Source organism: Marmota flaviventris, chromosome 6, assembly GCF_047511675.1.
Source record: "Marmota flaviventris isolate mMarFla1 chromosome 6, mMarFla1.hap1, whole genome shotgun sequence".
In the NCBI taxonomy this organism is placed as follows: Eukaryota; Metazoa; Chordata; class Mammalia; order Rodentia; family Sciuridae; genus Marmota; species Marmota flaviventris.
This window is the reverse complement of record NC_092503.1, coordinates 145,119,572-145,137,761: the sequence shown is the minus strand read 5'-3', so window position 1 is coordinate 145,137,761 and position 18,190 is coordinate 145,119,572. Positions and strand designations below refer to the sequence as shown.

Below are 18,190 nucleotides of genomic sequence, written 5' to 3'. Positions count from 1 at the left end.
GTGAACTTCCTGAGGCTGCCCCATTTAACCCACAGCCAGCCAGAGACCAGTCTGCTGGCCCAGAGTCCTCGTTAGCCATCCTCTTCTGGAAACACTGGCCTGTGCTCTTTTCTTCCCTTTGTTTGAGGAGGAGTGTTAGACCTACAATGTGTAGAGGGTCAGGGACAGTGTAACAGCAGAAGTGCATGGATCAGAGGTAGATCAAATTGACAGTGGCCAACTTAAGATGCTTAGCAATATTCATCCCCAGCCAAGAACAGTTAAGACGACAGTAATTAATCTGGTGCACCCAAGTGACATTCTTTACCATAACATTAAGTAGATGTTAAAAAAAAAAAAAAAACTTTGAAACAAGGTTAAAAAAGATTAGCTGTAGTACACAATTTCCTTACCTGAAAAAGTCCTCTTTAAAACTTAGATTTGGCCTCATGAAATATAATGCAGCTTAATTTCCATTTAAAAATTGCATTTATATTCTTCATAAGACTTTCCCTGATGCTTACACATAGCTCCTTAGTTGCATCAGTGGGAGTTGCTTATGGAACAGTTGCATTCCAGAGGTAAAAGGCATTGAGTTTAAATGCAACAAGTCTGTTTTCCAGGAAATGAGAAATGAAAGAGATTGTTTCCTTCCAAGTCTCTGCAAGCTTGTGAAAGGTGAGGCTGCATTTCCTGTTTAAGTCTTTGCAGTAAACACTCCTTGAAGCTGGGCCCTTGGAGACTGTAACTGTGGGTTGGGGCAGTAGCATTTTGAGAGTTGAAAAATGAATAACCTTAAATAATGTTTTCTTTCTCTCTTTAGGAGCATCTAAAGGCCTTCGATGATGAAATCAATGCTTTTTTGGATTATATGTTTGGGCCTCGAGGTGAGTGAGCTCTTGAGAGCAGGAAAAATGCCATTTAATTATAGAAAAGGATTATGTTGTCTCTGGTGTCTTGAAAACAGTATAGCACCCTCACCTTTAATGTCCTCCGAGAACATCCCACAGGGCCCGTTTCTCCTCCTGTTCGACCTCACCTGGTACTGGAGTTCTGGGAGCAGGAAGCAGGAACACAGTGAATGACATGCAGTGTTTTCCTCCAGTGTCTCTGTAGATTTTCCTCTTCCTTCTCCATTCTTCACTGCCCGGTCATCTGTAGAATTCCTGCCTTTAAGCACAGGTGAACTTTCTCTTTCCCCCGGCCTTTGGAATGAGCTTGGAATTCTCAATCATTCCTCCATCACCAGCAATTTAGACTGTCATGGCTCCTAACAGTCTCTCTCCTTCCAATCATTCATGAAGAAGCATCAGCTGGGATAATATTCTAAAGACCCAAGTCATTACTGTGTTGTATCTTACAGTTCATCAGTGTCTTTCTACTACCCATGTGGTTGGACCAAACTTCTCGTCATGGACAACAGACCCTTGAATGATGTAGCCCCAGCTGCTGCGCCAGCTCAGTGCCAGTCTTCCTTACTCAGCTTTGACCCAGGCACTAGAAACATCTTTTAATTCCTCAGATACATACAGTTCCTTTATGTGCTGTTCCTTGAGCATGGACCTCCTCCCTTCCATTCCCGTTCCACTTCCCAGTCAGGTCTGCTCCTTCTCACACTTGAGATAGATACCAGTTGAAACGTGCCCTTTACGCGAGGCTCTTTCCTCTGTGGCGGCTTCTCGCCAAGCTTCCTTCTCGGCACACTCCACTATTAACTCACAGCAGGTGTGCCATGAGGCGGAAACCAGGACTGCTTTTCTGCAGAGCTTATCACAGTTCTGGGAATGTAATAGGCACTAGATATTTTGCAAATGAATGAATTCTAGACAAAATGTTTTGTTCCACTTGAGCCTTGCTGGTTCACAAACCTGTAAAAAATCCATTGTTCTCTCAAGTTATTTCCTCAACTCTGTTAGGTGGAAAAGGAAGGAAAATTTCCTTTTTTCCCCTCTATATCCCCCTTAGATATTGTTTTGATCCCTCTCAACCCGCAGTTCTATACAGGCTTTGTAAACTGTTCCACGTTAATGTGATGATTTATATAGTTGTAATGATACTCTGTTGGAGTAGTGGCTCACGCATGAAATCCCAGTGACTTGGGAGGCTTAGGCAGAAAGATCACAAGTTAGAGGACAGCCTCAATAACTTAGCAAAACCCTGTCTCAAAATAGAAAATAAAAAAGGCTGGGGATGTAGCTTAATGGTGAAGCAGCCCTGGGTTCAATCCCCAGTGTGAAAAAAAAAATTATACGTGTGTGTGTGTGTGTGTGTCATGGATTGCTTTTTAAAAAAAAAAACTTTTTCCATATTCTCTCCTCTTGGTGATCCCGTGGGTAACCAGGACAAAGGATCTGTCTATGTACCCACTTTCATGTATTCCATACCTTGCAGGTCTAGTGGGGGTAGAGGGTGCAACCTCTTGCCTAGGCCTGCAGGATACTGGGAGGAACTATGAATTAGGTGACTTAGGTGACTGGCTTTCTACTGGGCACATCCACTGGAGTCAAAAACAACGTCTCTGAGCCAAGTTCACACTGAACTTCGCTATCAGTAAGATCAGCATGATGTGGAGTTACGTGGACATGAGCTCTGTGGAGGAAAGGACTGCATTCGTTTTCTCAGTTGTGACAGTTTTTAATGGAAGCTCTCCGCTGTAGCAAGGAGGTTGTACAGTTGACAACTGAATCACACATCCTCCCCGGTGACAGGGTGCTCAGTATCTCGAATCCTTTTTCCTTCCTCAAGTGGCCCTAGCTTAAATTGCCTGGCATGAAACCTATTAAGCTTCTAGGTGTCCCGTCTTCTGATTATGTACACGTGGTATCTGTACCTGACACAGATGTAGAGCTAATATTTCTCAGGTTCTCAAAGGTAAGAAACATTACATTTGTTCCCATGTTTTTATTGGAGCATTATGACCATTCTTAAGAACTGTAGCAAAAATTTTTAGATACAACATTTTTAATAAGACCTGCTCACTGTTTTCTAGTACATATACTAGAGTTGGAAAGGTAACAGCTTTCCAATTATTTTAGATGTGCTCTTTTCCTAGAGCTACTATAACAAAGTACTGCAAACTAGAGGGTTAAAATAACAAATTTATTCTGTTTTAGAAGCCAGCAGTCTGAAATTGAGGTGTTGGCAGGGCCTCTTCCCCCCCCCCCCCCCAGGTGATAGGGAAGAATCTCTTCAAGTTTCTGGTGGTTGTTGTCAATCCTTGGGGGGGTTCCATGGCTTGTTGATGCATCATTAGCCTCCACATGATTTTCTCTTCTGTGTCCCTGTATCCAAACCTCCCCCCTTTAGAGGACACCACTCATCCTAATTCAGTATGGCTCAACTTAACTCAGTTACATTTACAAAGACCCATTTCCAAATTAGGTGACATTCAGATACCAGGAGTTAGGGCTTTGTCATATCTTTTGGTGGATACACCACCATATAGAGATAGTATAAGTTACTTTTCCTCAAAAGCAAACTGGGGATAATATCACCTATATAATAGGATTGCTTTGAGAATAAACTGATGCAGGCTTCAGAACAGAATAAATGCTCAGTAACAGTTATAGCCATAATAAAATCATCTTATGTAAATGAGGAGCTGCAGTTATGAAAGAGTAGGAAAAAGCTCCCTTCAGAAGGCAGGGCCTTTTATCTGGGCAAGAAAGGATGACTTTTTTTAAAAAAGTTTGAGTTGGATTCATTTTATGTGGGTGCTGAGGATCGAACCCAGTGCCTCAAGCATGCAAGGCAAGTGCTCTACCACGGAGCTATAGCCCCAGCCCACAAGGATGACTTTTTACACAGAAATGAACATCAGGAAGTGGTACATAGCACAGGCTTTGGTTATTAAGAGGGAGGTGGGTGAGAGTTGTTATCTTTATTGCCAGTGGGAAAAGCGTACAGAATTTAAGTAATGGCACCAGTCTCAAGGCACTTTTTCCCAAAAATGGTGCCTTCTTTAGGACAGGTGGTCTAACTAAAGGTTGGTAGATAGAGTGGGAGTAGTAGGAAGAGGGACTGAGACTAGGGGAGTTGATCAAGGAAAGGGCATTTCCTATTGGCAAAACCAGCTCCTTAAACTGTTTATGGAGAATAAAAACAGTATGCCATTTTTATAATTCTAGGTCTTTAAACAAAAAGAGCAAGTCATTGTGTCTACAATTGTTCCCAGGTGTTAACAGTTCTATGATGAAGCTATCACATGGGCTTTTTTCAGGTTTTTAAAGATTCAAGGCACTTGATGTACTCAGGCTCTCACCTCCCTGGTGTTCATTCTTCCTGTCTTTGTTTTCTTCTTTCACTTCTCAATCATCAGCTCCAAGCCTTTGCTATCTTTGGCTGTATTATAATCCCAGGATGCTGTTTAGGATAATATACCCACTCCTGGTTTATTGTATAAATGATTCTAGGCAATGTGGTTTTTAGAAATTAGGGTATAATAAAAATGTGCCTTCTGACTATCCAGATTTTCCCTATGGGGGATGGGTGTTAGCAATGAATAATGGGGGAGGTGGTGGATATGTAGCCTTCTTGGTTATCACATGGACAGTGTAATCACAGCCCTTGTTTTACTTAATAATGCCCCACTGTGCAAGATTGGTAGATTCAAATTTGCCAGCATCACTAAAAATAATCCATGCTGAGGTTGCTAAAATCTACAGTAAGAATAAATCTATCCATGAAACTGTAAAGGAAAAAAGACCAAAAAAGTTTTGACTATGGTATGTGGTGGTAAGTGCTTAGTGCAAATGAAAAAAGGCATTAAATTTGTGTATGTATCGTAAAAAAAACAGTACATGGCGTTCATGGGGGAAATGCTGTATAAAAAAAGTATTGCTAACCAAAACCTCGTTCCTCGGGATTCTGTGTGCTTCTTTTCAGATTCCCGAGTCAGAGGGTGGTTCATGTTGGACTCATACCTGCCTACCTTTGTTCTTACTGTCATATATTTGCTTTCAATATGGCTGGGTAACAAATACATGAAGAACAGACCTGCTTTTTCTCTCAGGGGAATCCTCACCTTGTATAATCTTGGAATCACACTTCTCTCCGCCTACATGTTAGTAGAGGTAAGCATCTCTGGCCAAAGCTGGAGTTGGTGGCCCAGTGAATTTAGGAAGCAGTCACATCTGGCCTACCAGAACGCTCCACAGTTGCTGTCATTACTGTTAAGATCTCAAGAACTTGTTCCAGCATTTGACATGGTTCCTTCCCAAAGTTCTGGAAGTCTTTGTTTCTAACTTGAACTTTTCTTATTCCATTTTAGGCCTATTCTTTAATCCTTAGTCTAATTGCAATTTGGGATCATTTAAATTTGATGGGCCTTTAAAGATCATGTGTTTTTTAACCTAAGTTTTTTTTTTTTTAGATGTCAAATTCAGTTAGTTTCACTGAAATGCAAATATACATGCATATAAATGTTATGTGTACACATATACATGCACACACCTACCCTTAAAGAATGCAATCACATCTTTGTCAGTTGTCCCTCAAGACTGACTTCTGGAGGCTCAAGTTGGCATTCCACTTGGCTCCAGTTGCCAAGCTGCAGCACACGCTAGACCCAAATGGTTTTACGAGAAGAGGAACACGTAATGATTGCCCTGCCTATTCAACCAGCAGTTACTATTATACTAGGCAAAATCTAAAAGTATTAAACTTGCTTTAGCAAAGATGGAGATACATGGAAACAAAAAGTAGGATTCATACAAGTTATACATGACTGATACTGACCAAAACTTCCTGCTGTGTTTGAATTAAATCCTTGCCTTAAAATATAGGTTTTCTCATCTGGAGTTTATTCTGTGCATTATTCTAATATGCACTCTTTTTTTGTAATATGGGGAATTAAACTCAAGTGTACCCTGTCATTGAGGAACATTCTCCCATTCCTTACCCTTTTTCTTTTTTGAGAGAGGGTCTGGCAATCGAAGTCTTCCTGCCTCACCTCAGCCTCCCAAGTCCCTGGGATTATAGATGCACTCCACCGCACCAGACTTCTAATATGTGCCATTCTAATAATGTATAATAGCCATTATCTTGAGTGAGTGGAATGAATCTCTAATGAAATTTTAGGCATCAGAATGCAAGAGATGGAATTTGGGATCAGGAAAGCCATGCTGACAACTCTAAAATCCTAATTTTACCTGGTACTGAAAAAAGTTTTTATTTTGGATTCTTTACAAGATGAATTTTAGTGCACTAGATGAGTTTGCATGGTAGTGATTTATGGTTTAGTTTCTCTGTGTAGCAAAGACAGACTGTCCCTTAGACAAGGTAAAGGCAAGTTGCTAGATCTGTAAAAGCAAACTGAACTGAATTTGGATTAGGGCAGTGGATGAACTCTAGGGATGTTCTGGAGTGATTTAGTTTATACCTGCCAAGGCTAACCCTATTTGACAGACTTGTTTCATTTTCTTCAACATAGCTGTCCTGCACTCAGGAAGTTCTGTCTCACACTGGATCATTCGGTGGCTTGGCTGCTTATTCTGTTATGCAGGTAGCTCTGACAGGTGACACATGGATGGGATCAGCCTGACTAAATCTGGTTAAAGCAATCTGTCATAGAGAACGTGCCCTGGCTTGCTCCATGACTTTTTTTTAGCATAGAGAATAGCGATTAGAACTCCATGCTACAAAACTGCAGCCTAACCATAAATTTTAAAGTCAATTATTGTACACAAAGTTAAACAGCTTTCTTAGTTTGAAAAAATGCACCAACGTAAAATTGGCATATCCTCTAGAGTAGTCCCTAGATCTGTCTAGCTTGTCACTGTTCCCAGGTAAGAACAGGAGCTTACAGCCCTGGGATTTTTGGGGCTCTATTACCAATCGGGTCATTTCCCCATCAGGAAAATCCAAGTCTTGCTTCTTTCACTGGATTCATTTGTCCTGATAATCTTTAATTATGGTAACTGAAAGGTGTTTTCTTAGAAGGAAAGAGAATCATCAGAACAGTGAAAAAAAGACAAAGGTTCTGAAACGTTCTAAATGTTAGTAGTCCATCTCTTTTTAAGGTTTAGTGTTTTAACAGATCTATACCTTTACAATCTCTAGGACAGCAGGAAATATTGGGCCTTTTGCCTGTTATACTTTGTGGAATCAGAGCCAAATGCCTTATGTTTCAGAATCTTGCATTTTTTACAGAGAGAGAATTTAACATTTTCTTACCAGGTTGAGAAAGAACAGTGATTTAGGAAGTCTGATCTTTAGTCAAATGGTTCTCCCACCTCTAGCCGTGTAACTCTGAACAGACCATTCACCCATCAAGTACTGTACACAAGGTGTCTGGCAAAGACTCTAGACACAGAGGAGCTGGAAGCAGCATAGGTTTTGCAGAGCTCTGTTTGTGGTTTTTGTTTGTTTTGCTTTAAGAGTAAGAAGATTTTAACTAATCACGAAACTTACCAAGTAGCATAAATATGGTAAAGAAAATGGTTGATCTTTAAAATGACAATAGGTATATATTTCATGAAATTATACAAACAATACATTAAATTTTAGTGGTTTCCTTACACTTTGGGTGGGGGGCAGTACTCAGGATTGAACTCAGGGGCACTTGACCACTGAGCCACATCCCCAGCCCTATTTTGTTTAGAGAAGGGTCTCACTGAGTTGCTTAGCACCTTACTTTTGCTGAGGCTGGCTTTGAACTCATGATCCTTCTGAGCCACTGCAATTATAGGCATGTGCCCAGCTTTCCTTACTCATTTTTTATTCAATTAATTCTACATCTTAGTTGTTGAAATAGATGACTAGATGATTACACAAAATTTTGTAAAGAAAACCACTAGTTTCAGTTTAACCTCAAGAATTAAATCCCTTGATAATGTTTAAGGACAGGGTTGGATTAAATCCAAAATCTGGGACATTTGTACTCAAACCTTGAATGGTTGCCAATAATGAGTGTAATACACTCCATTATTGTCATGTATGTTAAAAAAAAAAAAAAAGGAAATTGCTTCCAAATTCTTATGTTGAACCAGCCCTCCTTTCTTGATTCCTTGACAGCTCATTCTCTCCAGTTGGGAAGGAGGCTACAACTTACAGTGTCAAGATCTCACCAGCGCTGGGGAAGGCGATATCAGGGTGAGCTGTTGATAACAGATGGTTGCCTTGTTTCTATTTCTCACTGAAAGGAGAGGAGGCTCTTCCTCCACATGTGAGGGTGGGCTGGGATGAGATAACGGGTTCCTGTTCCAGTAGAAATGTTTGGTAACAAAAATATCTTCTGAATGTTCATCTGAAGGGCACTGGCTGAATAAACCATGGCACATCCACAGAATGGAACAAGGGCGTCTGTTACAGAATCATCTCGAGGTTGCTTTGCTTGCAGACCATGGTTATTGTATAGCACCTATAGTCAAGAGATTATGTGTATTTACTTATATTCTTGAAACAATGGCAGGATAAACCAAAAGCTATTCAAAATTGTTTGAGAGACAGAGGGATAGGGATGGAAGCTAGAGTCAGTGTACCTTGTGTTATATTTTGGAACTATTAATTGTTTTATGTAATTATAAAAAGAAAGTAAAGCATCTTCCCCCAAAAAAATTTAGAAACAAATCAATGAGTATACCTGTAATTAAGTAAGGACATGGCCACTTAAAAGCTTTTGAGTGGATGTCCCTAATGAGATATCTTTAAAAGGATTTTTTGTTGCTATTACTGTTCTGAGACTCTTACAGGGACATTTTAGGATAAAATATGTAAGTTATATAAGTAACTAATATTTGAAACAAAGAAAAGACATTTTTAAAAGTTAAACTAAAACCCAGTAACCATACAAATTAGAAATAATAAAATTATATTCTTAAAAAATATTTGCTTTGTCTGTGACAGCCCAGGGCAGTGAGCCATGCTTATCCAGATGTGCTCTCAAAATATAATTTTCTACCCCAAGGAATGAGGGTTGTTAGAGCTAAGTGGCCAAATTCCAGTTTGGGACAGAAAATGTATTTCAGGTAAACCCAGGACATCCAGTGACCCAAAGCAAAGAAACATTATAAGCATCATGACATGAAGGGGCCACCTTGAAGGAATGCCCACTGGCGATGGGACACTATCAAAAAGAACATTGACTGGGATGGACTGAAACATACTAAATGTATTTTTTAAATTGGAGTTTAAAAAAAACTTATGAAAGTTGCCAGACCATCTACTCATTTTGCCTTTTATATCCAAGTTTCCAAATAGATGAAAAGGGTAATCTCTGTTGTAGGGAAAAAAAAAAAAAAACAAATAACAGAAAAATTGCCATTTTTAGCTCCTACATATCCAAGCTCACTGCCCCTCTGAACATCACTGGAGCAGCGAGGAAGCACCAGAAGATAGGAGGGAAGTGATCTTGAAACAACAGAAATCCTACCTGGCAGACCTGCGTGTCGACAAATAATGGTCTACACCCCAGCCCCTGACAAAGAAAGTGGTGGGAATTAGAATCGAGAAAACAAGAGTCATACTGAAAATTCTTGAAATTCAGTGATGAGTAGCTAGTGTTCATTATTTGGTATATTTACAAAAAAATAATTAAAAATCTAATTGCAAGTTAGAGATATGGCAGAGATGGTTAAAGAAAATAAACATCCAAATCCAAAATATCAGGAATCCTGTATAACTGATGGAAGGAACAAGATGAGAAACTTTAAGACCATATCAATAAAAATTCAGTGCAGACCTTGTTTGGATCCTGATTTAAATAAGAAAGGCTATTAGAAGATATTTAGAAATTAATTGTATTTGACAAGATAATGACTCATGGTTTGTTAAAATAAAAGTTCATTAGGAATATTTATAGGTAAAATGATGTCTTGAAATTGTTTATAATGATCTACCCCACCCCACAAAAAAGTTTTAGGAATTGAGAAAACTAAAATTGGAGTCATATTGAAAATTCTCAAAAGTTTAAGGATGGACACAGTTATTCTTCCTGTATTAGAGAATGTTTGAAATTTCTGTAATAAGAGACTTTGATGGGTTATCAATAAAAGATGATATATGTTTTAAAGTAAGATGTAGGTTTCTCTATACCCATTTTATTTCTAATGCATTATTACAGGCTAGTACATATTGGGAAAAGAGTTTTCTCAAAGTTGCCATTCTAAATGTATTAATATTTCTGAAGGCTAATTGTTCCAGATATTAAGATGAATGCCACTATCTCATGAATGTCTTGAGAAGTAGACAGTATAGCATGATAATCTAATTTCAAAATTCCTATTATCTAACCTCTTCAAAAATATGTTTAAATCACCAAGCTCCTTTTGCGGAAGCTAGAGCAAAATAAGGGGAAAAAGTGGGGGGCCAAGGGGGGGGTCAGATATTATAGGAAGATCAGTGGAGTAGGAGGAGGGACTGGAAAAGGGAGGAGATGCAGAATGAAGTGGACAGAATTACGCAAGCATGTATATCACAAGTGAATTCCCCATTTATGTATATCTATAAAGCACCAATTATAAGAGGGGCTGTAGCTCAGTGGTAGAGCACTTGCCTTGCATGTGTGAGGCACTGGGGTTCGCTCCTCAGCACCACATAAAGATATTGTGTCCATCTACAACTAAAAATATTTTTAATAATAATAATAAATGTAAGACCAGTGGGGAATGGGGGTGGGGAGGGAAAGAGGAAGCACTGAGGACTGAAATGGACAAAATTCCATGCATGTATATTGACATAAACCCAACAATTAGGAATAACTACAATACATAAATAAACACATTAAAAACAAAAAACACCATGCTCTTAACTAAAGAGGTATTTCTAGGTAGATAAGACTATGTAAAGGGCATTGGAAGGAAAGCAAATTGGTAATCATGACCTACCAATGTTAGTAAGGACAAAGTACTTCTTGACTTTTAATCTCTTCCTCTCAGAGGCATAAATGATGTAGTCAGACTTTCTTTAGGTAATATAATGTTTGAGAGAAACAGGTACATTAGAGCACAGAAGAATTATAATTTAGTATAACAAACAGTAATGATCTGTTGAGCTACATACTGCACAAGTCTGCCTCTGAGTTATATGCAGTCCAACAATAGGTTCACAACACTTGCTAGACTTTAATGGTGGTTGATTATAGAGGTGTAGGCAATTAATTTAAGACTATACATGAAGCCACTGGTTCCACCAAAGGAAAGGAAAAGACTGGGCAAGTTCCAGAGGAGGTGGTGGCATTGAAGGAGTATTAATAAAGGGTGACTGACCTGGAGGTAGGACAGGAGTGTTGGATGCAGGAAAAAGAGTCCTTGGCACTCGAGTAGGAGAATGCAGATGACTTACATGGTACCAGACTACAGTGATGAGGAATCCACTTAGTTCTGTAGGTGCTGAGTGGTAACTTGGACACATAGGTATTTTGGGAAGAAAATCCGACTTTCACTTGAGCAGGGTATACTGCCTAGAATGAGGAGAAACTGGAGGCAAAGACTCTGGACTAGCAATAAGTAGTCCGAGAACAAGACATACGCTGGTAATGTACAGATGGTGTATGGAAGGCAGGCTGAGCGGTAGGACTATGCAGGGACATTTTCACTTCTCACACCTTTCTCCCCTTTTTAAATTTTTATAGGTAGCCAAGGTGCTATGGTGGTACTACTTCTCCAAATTAGTAGAGTTCCTGGACACAATTTTCTTTGTTTTGCGAAAAAAGACAAATCAGATCACTTTCCTTCATGTCTACCATCATGCCTCCATGTTTAACATCTGGTGGTGTGTCTTGAACTGGATACCCTGTGGACAGAGTAAGTTCCCTGCTGGTTTCTGGTCCTATGCCATGGCTCTCACAGGCCACCCAAGGGCCTGCATATTGGGCGGGGAGTGGGGCTGTGGAAGCAGGTGCTCACTAGTGGCCTTTGAATTTCTATCCTTTGATGCTGGCAAAATTTGAATGTAATTTTAAGTTTTAAAAATATTTTCTTTCCCATACACCAGATGTCAGAAGGCAGACACACATACCCAGCCAGAGCAGACCAACTCTGGTATAGGTGCTATTTGGCTCCTATGGAAAGTGGCACCTTCAAGAGTTGCCACTTGGCTGTGATATAGATAGTTATTTCAGCTCTTAGGGCTTGTTTTTACATTCTGAAAAATTAAGATAACATCTTTGTGTGACCCACCAGAGCAATGACTTTCAATTTTGTTTTTTAACTGAGAACTGCAGTACAAAATATATTTTATTTCACAATCCAGCCCACTCATTCATATTATGTATTGTGTGTGAAACAAAAATTTCATTAAATATATACTGTGGCTTTTTTTTTCATATTAAAATCGGGGATTAAACCCAGGAGCATTTAACCACTGAGCTATATCCCCATCCCTATTTTGAGAGAGGGTCTTGCTAAGTTATCAAGAATGGCTTTGAACTTGCAATGCTCCTGCCTCAGCCTCCCAAGTTGAGGGGCTTACAGGTGTGCACCTCACTTGGCCAACTGTGGCTCTTCCTGATATACTGTGGTATATTCAATTTTTCATGAAACAAAAATTTCAGGTAACAGTATTCACTGTGGGGTTTTGTTTTTTTTGTTTGTTTGTTTTTTGTAAATTCTCTTTCACTTGTCAAAATACAAAAAGCAGACAGTTCTCACTGTACTGACTGACTTCATTACTGCATCAGTCACATACTGCAGTTTGAGAAGCACTGAGCTGGAAAGAACAGGAGTTTCTATTTTATAATGTGTTGAAAATATCCTATGAAAAATCAGAACAGGTAAAATTTAAGAAAATTCTTTTGTTTTACAACTCAATGTCTTTGTGGAAATAGAAAACAATCCCAAGAAAATTTGGAGTGCAAATGTATGGAGCCACATCCTGGTATACCCACTGTGAGTTAAAAATTTCATAAGTCAAAAACACACTTAATACAACCAACCTGTCAAACATCCCAACAGCAGCACAGCATGCTGGTAGTGTGGGTTGTTCCTCCTGCGACCCCAGGGTTGCCTGAGAGCTGCAGCTCCCCAGCATTATGAGTATTATAGCACAGACCACTAGCCCCCTGGCTAACACTCAGAATCCTAGTTGTGGTTTCTACTGACTGCATCACTTTCACCCCATCACAGGGTTGAAGTAAAGCTATCAGGTCAGAGACCACTTTATATCACTGACTGAAGATGCAAATAAAAACTAGTGTCAGGAGGGAAACTGGTAGGGAATGCAGTAGGCAGAAAGGAATGCTTTCCACACTCCTCCTAGACAGAATCTACTTTTTTACAAATTTGATACTTAAAGAAGACAAATAACTATCAAAGGAGAATTGCAAAGGTTAAGTATTTTTTGTCAAGTTTCATTACAAATTAGTACCTAAATCTTAAATCATTGTGTAAAAAGTCCTATAAATAATGTGATAGTTTCCACTCAAAAGAGTATTATAAAAACCTAAGCAATGATCATTCACTAATTGATAGAAATAAAAACTCAAGTAAATATCACTAACGTGTCTCCTGATACTCACACTATGTCTGTTTTCTATATAAATCAAGTGTCATAACAGCTTGTGCACCCTGGACAAGCACTCTTCCCCTGAATGATAACCTGCTGCCCACAGGAGGCTTTTTCCCATCCAAGGTTTAGTCAAAGCAAAGATAGTTCTGGTTGAGAGGAACTCTGCCTCTAGCCCTAAGCTATCTGCTCCCCCACCCCCATTAGCTATTGTAATGACAAAGAGACAGTTAAAACTTTGCCAATAAGAACTGGGTGGCACTCTGGCTGAAAAAGTATCCCAGTTTACTTCCATCCAGAAGTTTCTGCCAAATCTTAGGGCAATGGCACAATAATTGGGGAATTTATCAGTATGAAATTCATCATATGATTGTCCTTTATTAATTTTTAGTTATTACGCACAGGAAGAATATCACTAGACAAAGAAGAATGAACAGTCTTATTTTATAAAATAGTAACTCATGCTATACTTTCCTAGGTTTCTTTGGACCAACACTGAACAGCTTTATCCACATTCTAATGTACTCCTATTATGGACTCTCTGTGTTTCCATCCATGCACAAGTACCTTTGGTGGAAGAAATACCTCACACAGGCTCAGCTGGTATGTCACTCCCAGCTCTCTCCACATGGCTCATGGAGGAGCAGGAAGTAGGAATCTGTCTTTTGCATGTGATGAGGATGCCTATTTTTCTCTAAGAGCCTTTAATAATTATTTTGTGAATTAAAATGTTTGTATATATACAATTTATGATGAGAAGACCCTTGCTGTGAAATATAGATGAATATTTTTTAAATTATAAGCTAAACATTTTTATTTAAATAACTTTAGCTGCTGCTTCTTCATAAGAAACTTGTATTGGTGATTATATAACATTGCCATTACTAAGTTCAGATAGTTCCTGGATAGGATAGTGGGCTGCCTCAGCATTGTGCTTGTTTTATTCCTGCAAAATGTAGAGCATGACAGGAGTTGACCTAACTGAGGAGGGCCCCGGGCCCTGGGGGAGCGGAACTCACTCACTCTGGCCCTCTGTGCCCCTGCAGGTGCAGTTCCTGCTCACCATCACCCACACGCTGAGTGCCGTCGTGAAGCCCTGTGGCTTCCCCTTTGGTTGCCTCATCTTCCAGTCCTCCTATATGATGACACTAGTTGTCCTGTTCTTAAATTTTTATGTTCAGGTATGTGAAATAGAAATATTTGTAGCAAAACACCGTATATGTGCACTTTGCGTTATATGTTTGTAATTTTACTGATTAAATATTAAGCAGATGCTTGTGGATGAATTTAGATGATGGGTCTGTAAATGAAAAAGTAAAACTTGCATTCTGATTTCTCTCCCCATGGCCTCCTACTCAAAGAAGAACCACAGTTAATAGTCTAGGGGGCATTCTACTAAAACTTCATGTGCATTGCATTGAAAAACATTTATCAGAAATACCGAGTTATATTGTTTGCATCATGTATTTGCATTCTGAAAATTAATCAGGTGTGAGACAGATCTAGGAAATTTTCATGAATGGAGAAAAATGGGACATTATTTTTTAATATATCATAGTGTTATAGATCATTTGGATAAAATTCCTTAAGGCCAATTAGTATGGAAAGGTTACGCTGGCTTTTTGTTTATTAAGTGTCATTTTCTTTTTAACAATTAGAGCTTCAAAATGCAATTTCAAAGTGACTGTTTTGCAAGAACCTATGAAAGCTATGACAGAGCATAGGCCTCAGCGGGTTGTAGATTTTAAATTGCACTCCTTTGTGGGCTGGGGAAATGGAATGCTTCCTTTAAAAAAAAAAAAAAAAGGCATATTTACATTCAAAACAGTACTTCTGAAATTGTATTCATTTGCGTTTTCTTTTGAACAAGAAATGCTCTTATTTTTTAGTTTGCTGAACAAGAGAACTCACCATTGTTATATGCAAATACAGAGCCCAACTGGAGGACTAAACCTTTGACATCTTTTCAGATTTTGTGTTTCTGAAATTGGACTGACTAGGCTTTGTCTCTTAAGAAATAATAGTTGACAGACCCAAACAAAGCCACACAGAGGAGTGTTAAAGGAAAGTGGGGAGTTTGGGGTGCTGGATATTAACCCTGGGCAGTAAGTAGAAGCCCAGCAGCGGTAGATAATAGCAATGGAAGCCTGAGCCCCACACGCTGGCTCAAATCAAATTTCAGTCCTGATGCTGAGTCTGTAAGTACAGTCTTGACTCTTAATACTATTGCTTTAAAAAAAAATAACTATCATCTCATTATTACTTTTTATCATAGAAGGAAGGCTATGCCCAGCTGGGGTTATGCTCAGTGGGGAGGCCTGGATTCCAGCACCAAAAATGGAGGATACTCTGAAGCCAATCAACCCAATAACCCAGATGTTGGTCTTTTAGAATAAAATAGCACTTTTTCACTTGTAGTATCTTTTTAAAAAATTATATCCTTTCCAAGTAAGAAACTAATGCAGAAAAATTTCAGTGCTAATCCCTTAATGTGGAAATCCTGACCTAATATAAGATGAAGGGAACCTCTCATTAACATTCACACATTTGTCTAGCTTTTACCCTGTTTTTAACTAGGGGCTTAAACATGGTTATATTTCAAACACGAATTCCTAGGAGAAAGTCCAGTGCCCAAGAAATTCATGGACTGTTTTAACCATATGCAGCCTTAGAGATAAGGTCTTACTAAGGAATCTTTTTTCTTTCTCTTTCCTATATATACACACCCAACAGACATACCGAAAAAAGCCAATGAAAAAAGACATGCAAGAGCTGCCTGCAGGAAAAGTCAGAAATGGTTTTTCCAAAGCCTGCTTCGCTGAAGTGAATGGAGTGATAAGCAAGAAAGCCCAATGACAGAGTGACAGGGAACGCATGCCTGGCACCAGCCCAACAAGTCCGCTTGTTTTAAAGCAAAGACTGAATTGAAGTTGTATGTTTTAGCATAAACTAATTTCTTCTGAGTTTATAAAATCATTTGTACCAGAATGTATTAATATATTGCTACTAGGTTAATCCGTTAATGCTTTGGTCAGCATCGAGGCGATGCTGGACCCTGAAACTTTAGAGCAGATGCCCTTCTCCCTCCTCCCGCTGCGCAGACTCACCCTTCCTAGGTGCACCCTGTAACGCCGCCGCACACACATCCAAGGCCAGGAGGTGTGGGGCACTGTCATTCATGGCAAGTCTTCAAGTGGAGTGTTGTTCAGATTAAACTGTCAAACAAAACGTTGTATTGTAAATATCGACATGATCTAATATACAGTAAGCAATAATCGTCAGTGCATAAAGGAATCAACCCCAGAAAATATTAAAATAGGATCAGAAAGTGAAGACAAAAATCTAGTCAAACCTCTCAGGCCAGAGCCTTGTTTATCAAACTGTCACAACCACTTCTGATTCTAAATTAGTAATCTGGCAATGAAATTTGTTAAGCTTTTGTTTAGAATAACTAATCTTAAAATTATTTTGAAAATTTTCTGCGAAATCCTCATTTCTCAGGGGCTTTGGATACAGGAGTCTCCCTGTTTTAATTTGGTTTCCTTAACAATTTAAATATTCATGTCCATCTCCCTTGTTAGCTAGCCTAGGTTAGTAAAGGTCTGAGCTCCAGACTAAAGCTGTCTCTCAAACTGGCTGCTTGTTTCTTTGTGAAGAAGGACTACAGTCCAGCCCACCCTTTTCCTACAATGTCTGTGCCACCGGAACACTTACAATCAGAATGCACAGAGAAATGGGGGTAAATCAGACTTGTCTGTTTTTTGTGAGCCTACTCATGAATATTATTCCAAATCCTTGCTATCAATCTTTGCAGGTTATTTAAGTATTTGAAAATAGACAGAAAACACTGTCATAGTTTAGAAAGGCTCTGGCTCTGAGCCACAGGCTGGTGATGAGCACAGTGACAGTGCCAGTTTGGCAAACTCGACACATCCTTTCCCAGCTCAGCACTGATCTCTGAGAACAAGCACAAAGGCCAAGGCAGCACTGAACATTCCCTTTCTCCCTCAGTGCTGGGCTGTTAATCACTATTAACTGTACCAAGAATGAAAACAAAGGATTAATTTATCTTCTTTCCCATCTCAGTTTTTTTTTTTTTTAAGATAAAAGTTTTTAGGTCATAACATTAAAATTCTCACCACTTTGCCAGCCATGGTGCCATTCAGTCCCTTCTGTCCCCTCCCGAGCTTTAGTTTTAAATTCTCCCTGGTTGAAAACTAGACCAACTTTTTAAACATTCATCTCACATCAGCTCCCCTTTCTCAGGACTCTGGCCTGTGTGGTTGAAAGGTGACTAACGCTGCATGGACTTCAGGTGAATTCTTCCTGCCCTGTGAGAGCTTTTCTCTTCTGACTGGTCATTTCTGTGAACAGACCCTCTTCCTGTCTCATGCCTCCTCACTCTTTCTTCTTCACAACCCTGTTCTGGTAATGGGGTTTGAACTCAGGGGCACTCTACCACTGAGCCAAATCCCCAGCCTTTTTTGAGCCAAGATCTCCCTAAGTTGCCCGGGCTGCCCTCAAATTTTCAGTCCTCCTGCCTCAGCCTCCTCAGTTGCTGGGATTCCAGGCATGTGCCACACACCCAGCTGCTCTACTTCCTAAATGGTTGTCAAGAGCTGACTTGCTCTAGGGTGCTCAATCTCACTTGCATAATTCATCACTTTAACTGTATTTAGTGTCCTGTTCACTCCCAGGAATTTATTTTTAAAAAAGGGCTAACTTGGAGTATGACTGTTACTGCTCTTCTATGACAAGATGCAGACTTGAC

General features: G+C 39.4%; 1 protein-coding gene across 1 annotated transcript; it reads left to right on the top strand.

Moving 5' to 3' along the window:
• The first annotated feature begins 808 nt into the window (after positions 1-808).
• Positions 809-16,275, top strand: Elovl2 (ELOVL fatty acid elongase 2). Its single transcript, XM_027948331.1, has 7 exons — positions 809-866; positions 4,864-5,051; positions 7,993-8,070; positions 11,549-11,720; positions 13,898-14,022; positions 14,466-14,600; positions 16,153-16,275. The coding sequence occupies exons 1-7, from the start codon at positions 851-853 to the stop codon at positions 16,273-16,275; spliced, it is 837 nt and encodes a 278-aa protein (XP_027804132.1). The 5' UTR covers positions 809-850.
• Positions 16,276-18,190: the final 1,915 nt, after the last annotated feature.

Excerpts from the sequence above, each read along its gene's own strand:
- Elovl2 (XM_027948331.1), top strand. Across the intron at positions 11,721-13,897 it reads CTGGATACCCTGTGGACAGA|GTTTCTTTGGACCAACACTG; the intron begins GTAAGTTCCCTG and ends ATACTTTCCTAG. Across the intron at positions 14,601-16,152 it reads TCTTAAATTTTTATGTTCAG|ACATACCGAAAAAAGCCAAT; the intron begins GTATGTGAAATA and ends CACACCCAACAG.